This window comes from Papio anubis, chromosome 2, assembly GCF_008728515.1.
Source record: "Papio anubis isolate 15944 chromosome 2, Panubis1.0, whole genome shotgun sequence".
Lineage (NCBI taxonomy): Eukaryota > Metazoa > Chordata > Mammalia > Primates > Cercopithecidae > Papio > Papio anubis.
The window spans coordinates 51,041,213-51,055,767 of NC_044977.1; the positions used below are offsets into that span (position 1 = coordinate 51,041,213).

Consider the following 14,555-nt stretch of genomic DNA (forward strand, 5'->3'; position numbering starts at 1 on the left):
GGGTCCCCACAGAAGGTCAGAGGTCACCCAGCCTTCGCCCCATATGCCACAGCCAGAGAAGGGCAGCACTCACCTCTCCGTGGTGCAGCCGCGGGCTCTGGAGGTCGGCGGACCTCAGGTACTATGAGAGGCTCTTCACCCTCACAGCAGGAAAGCATGACATGATTGCACGGATAGCCCAGGTTGGGATTGGACTCACATAACTGGCCCTCAGCCCGCACGCGGAGGCCCAGCCCACAGCAGTCACAGCATTGCTGCAAGGAGAGACAGTTATCACTGCCCAATCCCTGGCCCCCGCCTGGAGCTAGGCTCAGGGGAAGGACTGATAAATGGAGGTGAATTCACCATTTTCTTTTCTTGCCTTTTTTTTTTTTAATTTGGGACGGAGTCTCGCTCTGTCGCTCAGGCTGGAGTGCAGTGGCACCATCTCGGCTCACTGCAAGCTCCACCTCCCGGGTTCATGCCATTCTCCTGCCTCAGCCTCCCAAGTAGCTAGGACTGCAGGTGCCCGCCACCACACCCGGCTAGTTTTTTGTATTTTTAGTAGAGATGGGGTTTCACCGTGTTAGCCAGGATGGTCTCGATCTCCTGACCTCATAATCCGCCCACCTCGGCCTCCCAAAGGGCTGGGATTACAGGCGTGAGCCACCACACCCAGCTGAATTCACCATTTTCTTATCTCCTCTGCCAAACTATGCACTCTCCCAGGGCAGAGAGGTCCTCTGCCTCTATTTCCCAAGTCTGGCACAAGGTAGGACTAATATAAGTCTTTTGAAACAGATAATAAATAAATGGCCTTTTGTGGAAGGAACTATAAACTAACCCCCAGCCACACTCATTATCCCCTTATGTTTACTAGCAAACCCCAATTCTATTCAAGTCAGTTAAAAGATGGCATTTCCCAGGGGCCTTTGCAGTTAGAGATAGATGCACTCAGCAGAGCCTTCAGGAGGGCTTTAAACTGGGGATGACTCTACTTGAATCAAGTACATAGCTTTTGCTCCCCCTCTCTCTCCTTCTTGGAGCACATATGTGATGGTTGGAGCTTTAGCAGCCAACTTGGGCCATGAAGTGACCCTGAAGATGGAAGCTACAAGTTAAAGATAATTAAACATAAAAATAGAAGACTAGGTTCCTTAAGATGTAAATTTACCCCAGCCCAGGCTGCTTTTCTTCAAAAATAAATTGGTTTTATTTATTTTAAAATACAGTGGTATACTGGTTGCAATAACAGCACCAATTATTCACTCTTTTCTGTGTTCACTGTCTTTGCAATGTGATAGTGCAGCTGCTTCTATTAAAAGAAAGTGTGTATTTCCCAACCTCTTGGTTGTGCCTTCTGTCTTGCTTTGGCCAATAGAATGAGATAAACGTGATGGTGTGCCAGTTCTTAGCCTAGGCCTCAAAAGACCTTGAATGCTTCTATTTATTTTCTTGGAGCTCTGCACATCCACTAACTGAACAGGCCCATGCTAGCCTGCTGGGGGTTGAGACACTGCAGGGAGCAGAGACAAGTCATCCCAGCTGAGGCCATCCTAGGTCATCTAGCTCCAGTGGAGCTGTCAGCTGACAGCAGCCACATAAGCAAGCACCCACCCCCGCCCCCAAGATCAGCTGAGCATGGCTAAGGTCAGCAGAAGTACTCAGCTGACCACAAATTCATGCATTAAAACAGCAACAGGCCACTAGGTTTTGGAATGTATGTTACCCAGCAACAGCTAACCGATAACTCTATTCTTGCATCTCTCAGTGTTGAACACTTCCCACTAATGAAGGCTCATCACATACTTAACACTTAGTTTGCATTATCTCTGATCCCCACAACCACCCAAAAAGACATGGATTATTATCCTCATTTTACAGATAGAAAAGCTGAGGCTCGGAAAAGAGAACTGGCTGGGCACAGTGGCTTATGCCTGTAATCCCAGCACTTTGGGAGGCCAAGGTGGGTGGATCACGAGGTCAAGAGATCGAGACCATTCTGGCTAACACAGTGAAACCTCATCTCTACTAAAACCACAAAAAATTAGCCAGGCATGGTGGCGGGTGCCTGTAATCCCAGCTACTTGGGAGGCTGAGGCAGGAGAATGGCGTGAACCTGCTGGGAGGCGGAGCTTGCAATGAGCTGAGATGGTGCCACTGCACTCCAGCCTGGGCGACAGAGTGAGACTCTGTCGAAAAAAGAAAAGGAAAGAAAAGAAAAGAAAAAAAAAAGAAAAGAGAACTGGTCCAGGGTCAAACATAAAGACAGAAAAGGGGATTCTAAACATTTCTAAACCCTGTCAACAGGGTCCTATCACTAATACTAGTGGCTTTAAGGAAAAAAATGACCCCAAGATGACCAAAATTGAAGTCAAAATCCTCTCCCAAATGCCAGAATCATCCAGCAGCCTCTGTCACCATCACCCAGGTTTGAGACTGTGGGCTTCTTCAATTCCTTCCCCCGCTCCTCAATCCAGATGAGGTCCCTTCTGGAAGGTTTCCTGAAATTGTGCCACTGTCCTAGTTTGCCGTCGCCTTGCTGTAGACAGCCAGCTATCCATCCCAATGTCTGTTTCCCTTCTTTCTCATGTTCAGTGAGGCACCTGACCTCCCAGAATAAAGACACCACATTCCCTAGTCTTCCTTGCAGTTACATGTAGCCAGGAGATGAAGCTCCAGCCAATGAAATCTAAGCAGAACTACAGTCCACCCTCAAAAAAGGGAGCTCTTCTTCTGCTCATGTTCACAGCAGCATTATTATTCGCAATAGCCAAAAGGTGGAAGCAACCCAAGTGTCCGTCGATGAATGGACAGATACAGAAAATGTGGTCTGTCCACACAATGGAATATATGCCACCTCAAAAAGGAAGGAAACACTTACATTTGCTACACATGGCATGGATGAACCTTGACGACATTATGCTAAGTGAAATAAGCCAGACGCAAAAGATCAAACACTGTATAATTCCACTTACAGAGTTCCCTAGAGGAGTCAAACCCACAGAGACAGAAAGTGGAATGGTGGTTACCAGGAGCTACAGGGAGAGGGAATGGAAGTTAATGTTCAATGGGAACAGTTTCAGCTTGAGAAGATAAAAAACTTCCTTGGATGCTTGCTGGTGATGGCTGCACAACAATGTGAATGTGCTTAATGCCACTGAGCTGTGCAGTTACAAATGGTTAAGATTTTACATCACGTGTATTTCACCACGATCAAGAACAATTTAAGCCGGACGCAGTGGCTCATGCCTGTAATCCCAGCACTTTGGGAGGCCGAGGTGGGTGGATCACTTGAGGTCAGGAGTTCAAGACCAGCCCGGCCAACGTGGTGAAACCCCATCTCTAGTAAAAATACAAAAATTAGACAAGCATGGTGGCGTATGACTATAATCCCAGCTACTCAGGAGGCTGAGGTAGGAGAATTGCTGGAACCCGGGAGGTGGAGTTGCAGTGAGCTGAGATCGTACCACTGCACTCCAGCCTGGGCGACAGAGACTCTGTCTCAAAATAATAATAATAATAATTATTATTATTATTATTATTAAAACAAGGGGGCTCTCCTGCCCCTTTCTGGAGTTTGTCCTGGACCATGAGGTGGCAAATGAGAGCTGGTAGGACAAGACCACCATGCCTGTGCCCCGTTCCTGATGACCATGGAGCTGCTCACTCCTCGAACTCAGCCCTGCCTTCCTCCAGCCTGCAGCATATGAGAGAAAAACCAGTGTTCCAGGAAATTTTCCATTACTTGTAGCTAAACTGACACCCTATCCCCCAGTGGCCCCCATGAGCTCGAGCACACAACCTGATCTCCTGCTGCAAATCCCTCCCACGGCTTTACAGACGCTCTGCCAAAGCTCTCAGCATTTACTGTCCTTTATGTTCCAGCCTAAGGACAGCTGGTGGCCTGTCTCTACTGCTGCCAGACCACTGGACCACACACCCCATTTCCCAACGTCCTCGCCTGTGTGTTAGCTCTCACTGTTCTCTGCACCACTACTGCCTGGTGGGGTTTTACCCCATCCCAATCCCACCTCCCATGTGCGAGAAACACCCTCAATAACCAGTCCCCACAACTGCCAGAAGGGACTCTCAAACTCTCCATGGGGTCCACCTCACTCAGAGTCAAACCGCAGTCATTCCGATGATGGCCAGGAGCCCTGTCATCTCTCTGGGCTCAGCTCCACCTGCCCCGTCACTGGATGCACTCCAGCCACACAGTCTAGACATGCCAAGCAGACTCTGACCTCAGGGCCTTCGCACATGCAGCACTCTGCCTGAAAGCATTTTTGCAGATGTCCCCCACCCCGGGCATCGCACAAATGTCCCCTTCTCAGTGAGGCTGTCACTGGCCACTGTCAGCTGATACTGCAATCCCTCCCCAGCCCTGACACTGCTTATCCCGCCTCTCTTTAGGTTTTCCTCCTTAGCACAATCGCCTGCGACCACGCCAGGTGCTAACATAGTCATTGTGATCTTCCTCTGTCTTCCTGGCCAGAAAGAAATCCCCCAGAGGGCAGGAATTGCCATCTGTGTTACTCATTGCTACATCCCTGATGCCTAAAACAGGGCCCAGGGCACACACTGGTGCTCTAAAAATATTCTGTGAATTAACTGGTCAATATAATAACTGACGATGTTTTCTGCACAGATGAAGAGTCCTTCCACCCCAGGCGTGAGGGCCACTCCCAGGAGGAGCCCCAAGGACAGCCTAACTTCTTGGGCCGCAAGGACCTTCAGGCCCAGGCCAGCCTCCCGCCCTGCCCCGCTCCACCCCGCCGAGAAGGCCACAGGTCAGGCTTGCCTTGTATAGGGAGACGCCACAGGTGTCGTTGTCCTCAGCCCCACAGGTCTCACCCTCCTTGGCTCCCAGGACGCCGGCCATGCAGCTCTTCTCCTTCAAGTAGGAGACACAGCAGTGCCTCTGGGCTGTCCTGCAACAGAGGGGGCAATTCAGCCCCCAATCGCCCACCCCATCCTCCCAGAGTAGAAAGTGAGTGAGGTTCAGAGGAGGGAAGCCCTGCCCAAGGTCCACAGCAAGGGAGCCAGTGCAGGTGGCAGAGCTGGCACAACCTCCACTGGGTTACACAGGTTTCATTTCTTGGCTTAACCAAGAAGATGCAGGCCTGGGTCCCACTGGACTCGGAGTTGTGTGTCCCTGACTTCTGAGAGAGAGGGGTTGGCATCAGAGTCTCCACCCCCACAACGGTCAGGGAGGACAGAGAGACCCAATCCCAGAAAAGGCTGGCAGGTCAGTCCGGAGGAGCACAGCCTCCGGGTCCCTGGTCACTGCCTGCCAGTCACTGTTGGGCTGCCTGGGGCAGAGGTGGCTGACGAGTCAGCTGCAGAGGCCAGAGCCAGGACAGGGCGGTCGGGATTATGGTGGGCAGGGCTCAGCACTCCCTGAGGTGGGGCACATCCACAAGAGGGATGCAAGCATGTAAGGACCGCTTAGCGTCAAACTCCGGGGTCCCAATGCTGCATGCTCTAAGTAGCCCCATATTGGTAGAATGGCAGAAGGGAAAGACAAGGTTAGAACATAAATTTTTTTTAAAGGAAGCAGAGTGGTCTGGACATTGGGAAACATGGGGTCTAATCCTGGCCATGCTGCCAGTGAGCTGTGTGGCTTTGAGTGCATCACACTGCCTCTCTGAACTTCATCTTTCCTATTTGGAAAAATGAGCAGGTGAGACAGGGTCCCTGGAAAAAAAGCATGAGCAGCTGACCAAGAGCTCTCCTGGGCCTGGAAAAGGGAAGGCATGGGGATAAAGGATTGCTTTGCTGCGATATCAGAGTCAGAAGAAACAATCAGCACAGCAGCAAGGGAGCACAGCGAGAGGCCAGCCTCCTGAAGACCCAAGGGTAGCAGAGCGGAGAAAGGAAGAGGACAGGGGAGAGAAAGCCTGAGGGGGATGAGTGGGGCAGCAACTGCAGCATGCGGTGAGGGGAGCACCTGACTATTCCTAGGGGACAGCAGTCCTTTAAAACTTGTTTCAAATTGTACATTCCTCGGATCTTGCTCACTAGGCCAGCTACCAATTTATGTGGCTGGTTTGTTCCTAGGACCAGTTTTGGACTTTCCACGCCTGGAGAAAGCCTGGCCAGATGGCGCATGGCAGCCACACCCAGTCGCCCTCAGGCCCCAGAGGCAGGTGAAGGTGCACTCTCTCTGGGCTGCCCTGGGCCTGGGGTCCTAGGCAAGCAGGATTCTGGAGAAGGCAAATGGGCCTCTCCGCCTGCTCCAGGGAGCCCACCCTACCTGCAGACGTTGCCCTCAGTGCCACTCTCAGGTATCTCCAGGCACTCGTCATTGTCGATGGCCCACTGCTGTCCGGCTGCGCAGCAGGTCTCGATCAGGTCCTTGGTGGAGCCTGTGGATAGCAACATGAGGCAGAGTCACCATACAGAGGTCACCAAGAGCAGATGTGCAGGGGCCTGTCCAGGTCTTTACTGAGCAGGCAAACTCACCCACCCCTGCTGCTGTGCATGCTGGTCACTAACAGCCCACAAGACAACTGTCTTTGGTGAACTGTCTGGGAGGTGGAGTCCTCCCTACAGGGGCTGGGAGGAGCCCAGCCAATAACAGGCTAACATGGGACTACAGCTCAGCCCCCAGTCTCAAAGCAGTTAGCTCTGTGGGGGCCACTCACACTCTAGAGCTCCCAAGGGGTCAGACCGCACGCGGGCCACAGCTTTGTCTGCCTCTCCTCCCTCACTCCTCAGAGAGTTTCTCCTGAGAGGTCTCCCCAAATGAACCAACATGTGCACAAGACCCCCCCAACTCAGGCTCCGCTTCTAAGGAACCCAACCTAAGATGCTACGGCAGGACAAGAGATAAGAAAACAGCAGCAGTGGCAGCAAGAGAAGTTTAAGCTCTTCAGGAAATTCACGGAAGGTTCATGTTGAATACACACTTGACCCCTGAACAACACAGCAGTTTCTTCCACCTCTGCCACCCCTGAGACAGCAAGACCAGCCCCTGCTTCCCCTGAGCCTACTCAGCATGAAGGCAGCGAGGATGAAGACCTTTACGATGGTCCACTTCCACTGCATGAATAGTAAACATATTTTCTCTTATGATTTTCTTAATAACATTTTCTTTTCTCAAGCTTACTTTACTACAATACAGAATATAGGCCAGGCACGGTGGCTCATGCCTGTAATCCCAGCACTTTGGGAGGCCGAGGCGGGCGGATCACAAGGTCAAGAGTTCAAGACCAGCCTGGTCAACATGGTGAAACCCCGTCTCTACTAAAAATACAAAAATTAGCCAGGCACGGTGGCAGGCACCTGTAATCCCAGCTACTCAGGAGGCTGAGGCAGGAGAATTGCTTGAACCCGGGAGGTGGAGGTTGTGGTGAGCTGAGATCACGCCATTGCACTCCAGCCTAGGCAATAAGAATAAAACTCCATCTCAAAAAAAAAAAAAAAAAAAATACAGTATATAATATATATAACATACAAAATATGTGTTAATTGACTATTTGTGCTATCAGTAAGGCTTCCTGTCAACAGTTAGCTATTAGTTAAGTTTTTAAGGAGTCAAAAGTTACACATGGATTCTTGACTGTTAGTGGGGTCAGCACCCCTCACTCCTGAGTTGTTCAAGGTTCAACTGTATTTGTGGCTGGGGAGGTTGGAAGGAGTCAAGGGAGGGGAGAATGTCTTAAAACTCAAAGGCACAGGCTATAGGTTACAAAAATTAATGAATTTGATTACCTCAAAATTCAAATATGTATAACAAAGAATTCCATGTACACATATGATAGACTGCTGACACACCAGGAGCTGTTCCTGGAATGTCCAAAACTGACAAGGATTTGCCATCTACAAAACATAATAAACTCCTGAAAATTAACAAGAAAACAAAGAACTCCAAAGTAAAACATTCCTTAGGCCAGATGTGGTGGTTCACACCTGCAATCCCAGCATTTTGGGAGGCTAAGATGGGTTCGTCACTTGAGCTCAGGAGTTTGAGACCAGCCTGGACAACATGGCAAAACTCCAATTCCACAAAAAATACAAAAGTTAGCCCAGCTACTCAGGAAGCTGGGGTGGGAGGATTGCTTGAGCCCAGGGATGGGGAGGGGGGTTGGAGGTTGCATTGGGCTGAGACAGAGCCACTGCACTCCAGCCTGGGTGACAGAGTGAGACTCTGTCTCAAAAAATAAAAATAAAATATCCATTAAACTAGAAATATGAGAAAGTGAGAAATGCCACGCAGAGGTGGGGACCCCCTTTTCTCCCTTCGAGCTGTATTCCTCCACACTGCTGCATGTCTGTGTGTCTGGGGTGGGAGTGGAGACTGTGGCCAGCTAGAGAGACGTGGCATCGCTTATGCAGTTAAATACAGGCATCATCAAGGACCCAGATGCTCTGATCCTGGTGCCTGTGCCAGGGAAGTCCCCACCACAGCCCATAACACAACCAGTATAAGGAAGCCCATGTCAAGTGTTATTTGTGGAAGGGGGTTGGGGACAGCCTGGGTGTCCATCACTGGGGGGAAGATGAGGAAAATCTGGGGCCATGCTACGTGGAGGAGCTGTCAGAAACAACAGACTGGATACACACACAGCAGCATGAGCTGGACGCACGGACACACAGCAGTGTGGAGGAACACAGCACTAAGGGAGAAAAGGAAGAAACCAAATCAGTTCTACTATACAAATTTAAACTATCACACATAAAATAACAATGCATACTTTGCGAGAACACATGATAGCAAAAAACACACTGAGATGAAACTGTCAGCTATGGGGATGGAGGTGGTGGATGGGAATGGAGAAAGACGATGAAAGGAAATAAAATATTAATATATAAATAAAACAAGAGAGAGCCTTGCAAAGAGGATAATAAGAGCCATGCCAAGAAATGAGAAGTGTAATTAACCCAAGCGCTTGCCCGTGAGGTCTGAAAGTGACATTCCTAAGTCAAGTTCATACAGAATGCCTAGACATTCGTGCTGGGGGCAACAAGTAACAGATGAGTGCCTCTGAGCCTGATGGGCCTGAGTCCACACCTCAGCATTACCACTGACAGCCGCTTCTCCTCCCTAAAGACTGCATGAGGACTGAATGGCTGTGCAGGTGATAAGGCCCACAAAGCCCTCTAAATGTCCTGAGCAGTTCATGTAAGGGCACAGGGCTGAGGGACAGATGCCGTGAAGGACGGCACCTGCACACTCCAGCAGGAGCAATAGCTCACGGAGGGTCATCAGCTGCGTCACCTTAGCAGGCACGGCAAGTCACCAAGCTTTCCTTAGTTTTCATTCTTTTTCCATAAAACAGGGAAAACAGCTTCCATCACAACCTGTTACTGTTCTGCTCTGAGGCACGGAGAGGAATAAGAACTGGTGTCTACCAGAAGCACATAGCAAACACCATACTCAATGGGGGAACATTAGACACATCCCCCACTGAACTATTAAATATTACAAAAATAATGCCCATGGGCCATGCTACTGTATAGCATTGTCCTGGAGATACTAGCAAATGCAGTAAAACAAGAAAAAAGGAGGCCGGGCATGGTGGCTCACACCTGTAATCCCAGCACTTTGAGAGGCCGAGGCAAGCAGATCACGAGGTCAGGAGTTCGAGACCAGCCTAGCCAACATGATGAAACCCCGTCTCTGCTAAAAATAAAAAAAAAAAATTAGCCAGCCTTGGTGTCATGCACCTGTAATCCCAGCTACTCCGGAGGCTGAGGCAAGAAAATTGCTTGAACCCAGGAGGCGGAGTTTGCAGTGAGCTAAGATTGCACCACTGCACTCCAGCCTGGGCGACAGAGCAAGACTCGTCTTAGAAAAAAAGAAAGAAAGAAAGAAAAAAGGGCCGAAGAAATAACAGAAAGAAGAAGCAATAGTCATTATTGGCAGATGTTATGGTTTCATTGTCCTAGACAATCCAACAGAATCAAAACTCACAACGTATTAGAATTAATACGATTAACAATAATGATTATAATACAACAGCCAAAAACAAAAACAACACACACGAATTAGTGGCTTTCCTATACCCCCGTAACAATTAAATAGAAAAGTTAATAGGAAAAAATTCCCATTCAAAAGAGAAACAAACCTAGAAATGAATCGACAGTAAACACGCTTGATTCACATGAAGAAGAAAATTTGATTGTCTAATGGGTACAAGGTACACTTTATTCAAAATACATATCACGTGTATAATATGTACCTTAAAGATGTCAATTCTCCTCTACTTACTCTACAACTTCAATGCGATTCCAACCAAAGCAAAGTGTAAATGTCAGAGAATTTGTCGTGTTAATTCTAAAATTCATCCAAAAAAAGAAATGTTTAAGAATACCCAAGAACATTTCTGCAAAATAAGAACAGAGAAGGCAGACTTTGTCCAACAGTATCAGAATACACTTCAAAGTTCTAATAATTAAAACAAGAAGACAAGGAGCTCAATGGAAGAGAAAAGAGTTCAGAAACAGACCCATGTACATATGGGAATTGAATATATGATGAAGGTGGCATTCAAACTTAGCAAGGAAAGAATTTAATATATGATGCTGGGATCCACATCACACCATACACGAAAGTAAGTTCCAAATCTATAAAAGCGGTATTAGAATAAAATTTCCAAAGATGATTTTAGAAAAAAGAGAATCTTCTTCAGAAATAAAATCCATAGCCTGCAATCCCAGAACTCTGGGAGGCTGAAGCAGGAGGATCACTTGAGGCCAGTAGTTTGAGACCAGCCTGAGCAACATAGTGTGATTGTCTCTTAAAAAGAAAAAAAATTTAACCAGGCATGGTGGTACATGCCTGCATTCCCAGCTACTCAGGGGCCTGAGGGGAAAGGATTGCTTAAGCCCAGGAGATGGAGGCCTCAGTGAGCCGTGCTTGTGCCACTGCACTCCAACCTGGGTGACAAGAGTAAGACCTTGTCTCAAACAAACAAATAAATAACCCTCTCACAGCCGTCAGCACTGTGAGAGCCTCTTGTTGATGAGTTTACTTTCTCAGTCCTCTGTTTCCTTCTCTGTAATGTCAGCTCCCAGACAGTAGGTAGCTCTCTTATCTATCTTCTTCACAGCCGTATCTCAGCCCCTGGCAAATGGTGGGTGTTCAATGAGTATCTGCTAAATGAATCTAGGAGACCCTTGGCAACTGAGAGGCGCTGTGTCAGAGGCTGGCATCAGTGCTCACTGTTTGAATGGAACATGGCTCAGACATGTCTGTCCCAGGACTCAGGAGCACTGGGTGCCAGGCAAAGCCCTGCCTCCACCTCCCAGGATGCCACAGTCCTGACTTGAGTCTCTGCGGCCACTGAGAGTGATGCCACCATTCAATGCCTCATCCTCTCTTGTTACATTCTGGCCATGTGGGAGACTCTCCTTATTTGAATACTTCTGGTGGCAGGAGGTGACCCTGCCCAGGCGGCTTATCCTCTCTTCTGCATAGCTCAAACTCACAACATTTTTCTACAGGACCAAATACTTCCTCCCTAAACTTCTTCCAAGATTGCCTTACAGAGATTACGGTCCCTGGCTCTTAGCCAGATGACATCAGTGGGATGCCCAATGAAGATAACAGTAACAGCTGAAATATAGCAGTGCTAGCAACCAGCCAGGCAGGGTCACAGCACACGAACCTCACAGTTACTAAGAGTGAGAACTGTTGGCATTCCTATTTCACAGATGAGTTGGGGAGTTAGAAATCCCAAGCAGAGTGACTACACATAACAAAAATGCACTGTAGTCAGGTGGACACCCTCAACACCCTGACTTGATCACTATGAATTACACACATGTCACAGAATTTCACATGCACCCACCCCATAAATGTGTACAATGGCCAGGCACGGTGGCTCACACCTGCAATCCCAGCACTTTGGGAGGCCGAGGTGGGCGGATCACCTGAGGTCAGGAGTTTGAGACCAACCTGGCCAACATGACGAAAAGCCATCTCTACTAAAAGTACAAAAATTAGCCGGGCATGGTCGTGGGCACCTGTAATCCCAGCTACTCAGGAGGCTGAGGCAGGAAAATCGCTTGAACCCAGGAGGCAGAGGTTGCAGTGAGCCGAGATCATGCCACTGCACTCCAGCCTGGGTGACAGAGCAAGACTCCATCTCAAAAAAAAAAAAAAAAAAAAAGTGTACAAATGTAAAGCAAGTCACAAGCCTCAATTTCCCCTCTTCTCCTCCTTTCTCCAGGCCTGAACTTCTCCATGTCTGTCACACAGGTGACCTGATGCAGCCGATCCTGAAGGTCCTCTCTGAGACTCTAACCGTCACCAGCCCGAGAGGTGCTCTGCTTTCGTGGGTGTTGAATGGCGCTCTCTGCCGGCTCCTCCTTGATCAGGTGCCAGGGTTCAGCCTGCGCTTGGTAGGTTTACCCCCATTCTCTCCTGGCCACCTTCCTTCTCAAACAAAGCTCAGGAACTATGACCCTTATGCTGGGAGGGTCACCCACTTGCAGCAGGAGGGGAAATCGTGTAGGTACCATGAGTAGCATTGCCAGGTGCCATCCAAAATGTGGGAGGCAGAGCCAGGCAAAGCCCAGCAAGGTGAGTGAGTACCCCTCATCTTATGTCCAGAGGCCCCAGCCCTCCACCCTGATTCTCCAAGGCTCCGCCCAGCAGCCACCTCCTCTCTTCTAGGACCACCTCTCACAGGTCCCCTAGCCTCTGCCTGGCATTCGCGCTCTCTCTCTCTCTTTCGCTCTCTCTTTCTGTCGTGTTTTTTAAGTTCCTGAGCACCAGACTTTTGGAGTCTCAGCCCTGGGGCTTCTTCTATTCTCCAACACACCCTGGCCTGGCTGATCTCATCTCCAAGCTTCCAATGCCACCTTCCCCTGGCCCCCACCCCCCACGTCACATGCACATGCCCACAGCTGGCCAAGAAACCACCCCAGATGTCTCCCTGGCACTTCCCCAGCTGGAATTTGCTCAGCTCCGGATTCTCCCAAGCCGCCCCCTCCCTGGGTCTTCCTGTGTCTACAAAGGCCCTACCATCCTCAGGACCCTCCCAGGCCAATCCCCCATCCCCCGCCTCCCTCCAATCCATCACTCACAGGGCCATCTCCAAAGGCATCCCAGTCCACCGGCCACGCCCTCCTCCACCACCCACTCCTGCACTCCTTGCCTCCATGCTGTCGCCCTCCAGCTCATCACCCACAGGGCTATAGAATGACTGTCCACAAATACAAATCAGATTGGATCGTTCCTGTGCCTATGGCCCCCCATGGTCCCCACTTTCCTTACAAAGTCCTACACAGTGGGGCCCTGCCCGCCTCCCCTAGTGACCTCCTTTCTCTGACTCACTCTTCAACTCGCTCTCTCTCCTCAGGACCTGCTCGGGCTCAGTCTTGCCCCAGGACCTTGGCATTTGCCATGCTGCCTGCCTGGAATCTTCCACCTCTCCCTGTGCCATCTGTTGCCCCCACTCTCTATAGGGCAGGCTCCTTCTCTTTCTGGGGGTCTCTCCTCCTCAGAGAGGGTCTCCCTAACTTCCATATCTAAACTAACTCCTACTCAGCCCTCATCATGTCATCTTACCTAGTCTTCCTCACAATGCTCTGGCCTTCCACATCCCAGAGTCATCTTGGGGAGCCCTGGGGCTCCACAGATCCCATGGAAAAGCCACTGCCCCACAGGATAAAGTGCCTCTCTCTAGAGTGAGACTCAGGGCCTTCACAGCACAGCCCAGACTCCATTCCCAGGAACACACACCTTCTCTTGTTCTATGCCTTTGCACACGCTGTTCCATGCTGGGATGCCCTTCTACCTTGGCCAACTGGCGAGTATCCAACTACCCATCCCTAAGAGCCAGTCCAAATGTGACTCCCTGCCTGTGTGTCCGTCCAGCAGGCTCTGTCTAACACCCAGGAAAAGCAGCTCCCTCCTCTGACTTCACTCATATCCTTCCACCGCAATGTACCTGTCGGGTGGCAAGCTGTCCCAACCACCAGACTGGGAGGGTCTCATGGGCCAACAATCATCCTAATCATTTCAGGGTCTCCAGCGCCCAGCACACAGCACAGACCGGGTCCCTGGTAAAATCTGGGGCTGGGCGAAATATTTCAGGCTCTTGGTGTATATCATCTCATGTAAAGCTCACATCACAATGGGAGGTCGGTGTGATGATCCCCCTGTCCCAGAGGTATAAAAAGAGGTTCTAAGAGTTTAACAGAGGCAGCCCAGGGGCACAACCTTAGGGAAATTACAAGGAAGAATGCAAACCCTGACTAGCCACCTCCCCTTACACCACCTCTATGTAGCAGATGCTACCAGGCTCACAAGACGAGCACAGGCATGTCCTTCCACTGCTGGAAGCACAGGTGTGTGGCTGGGCCACCACTCACTGGCTGGGGCACTTGGGCAAGTCACTCAGCTTCTGAGCCTCCATGTCCTTGCCTGCAAAATGGGCAAGTAACCCTCCCCACCCACATTTCACAAGTGGGAATGTAAGATTCAGTGCGTGGCAAATAGCTGGTACTCAGTAAACACAACCTCCCTGTCTCCTGGCACATACAAGATGCTTGGTGACTGCTTTTCAAATTAATTAACAAAGGGGCAGACAAATCCATGGAAGGATTAGCAACCATCC

At 49.8% G+C, this 14,555-nt stretch overlaps 1 protein-coding gene across 4 annotated transcripts in view; it reads right to left on the minus strand.

Moving 5' to 3' along the window:
- LOC101002885 (fibulin-2) overlaps positions 1-14,555 on the minus strand; it is a 92,418-nt gene that overhangs the window by 23,444 nt on the left and 54,419 nt on the right. For all 4 annotated transcript variants that reach the window (XM_017955232.3, XM_017955233.3, XM_003894059.4 and 1 more), the window contains exons 3-5: positions 6,239-6,350; positions 4,784-4,913; positions 74-254 (exon numbers count right to left, since the gene is read on the minus strand). In XM_017955232.3, the coding sequence (XP_017810721.2) occupies positions 74-254; positions 4,784-4,913; positions 6,239-6,350 (423 nt within the window). The remainder of the gene's footprint in view (positions 1-73; positions 255-4,783; positions 4,914-6,238; positions 6,351-14,555) is intronic.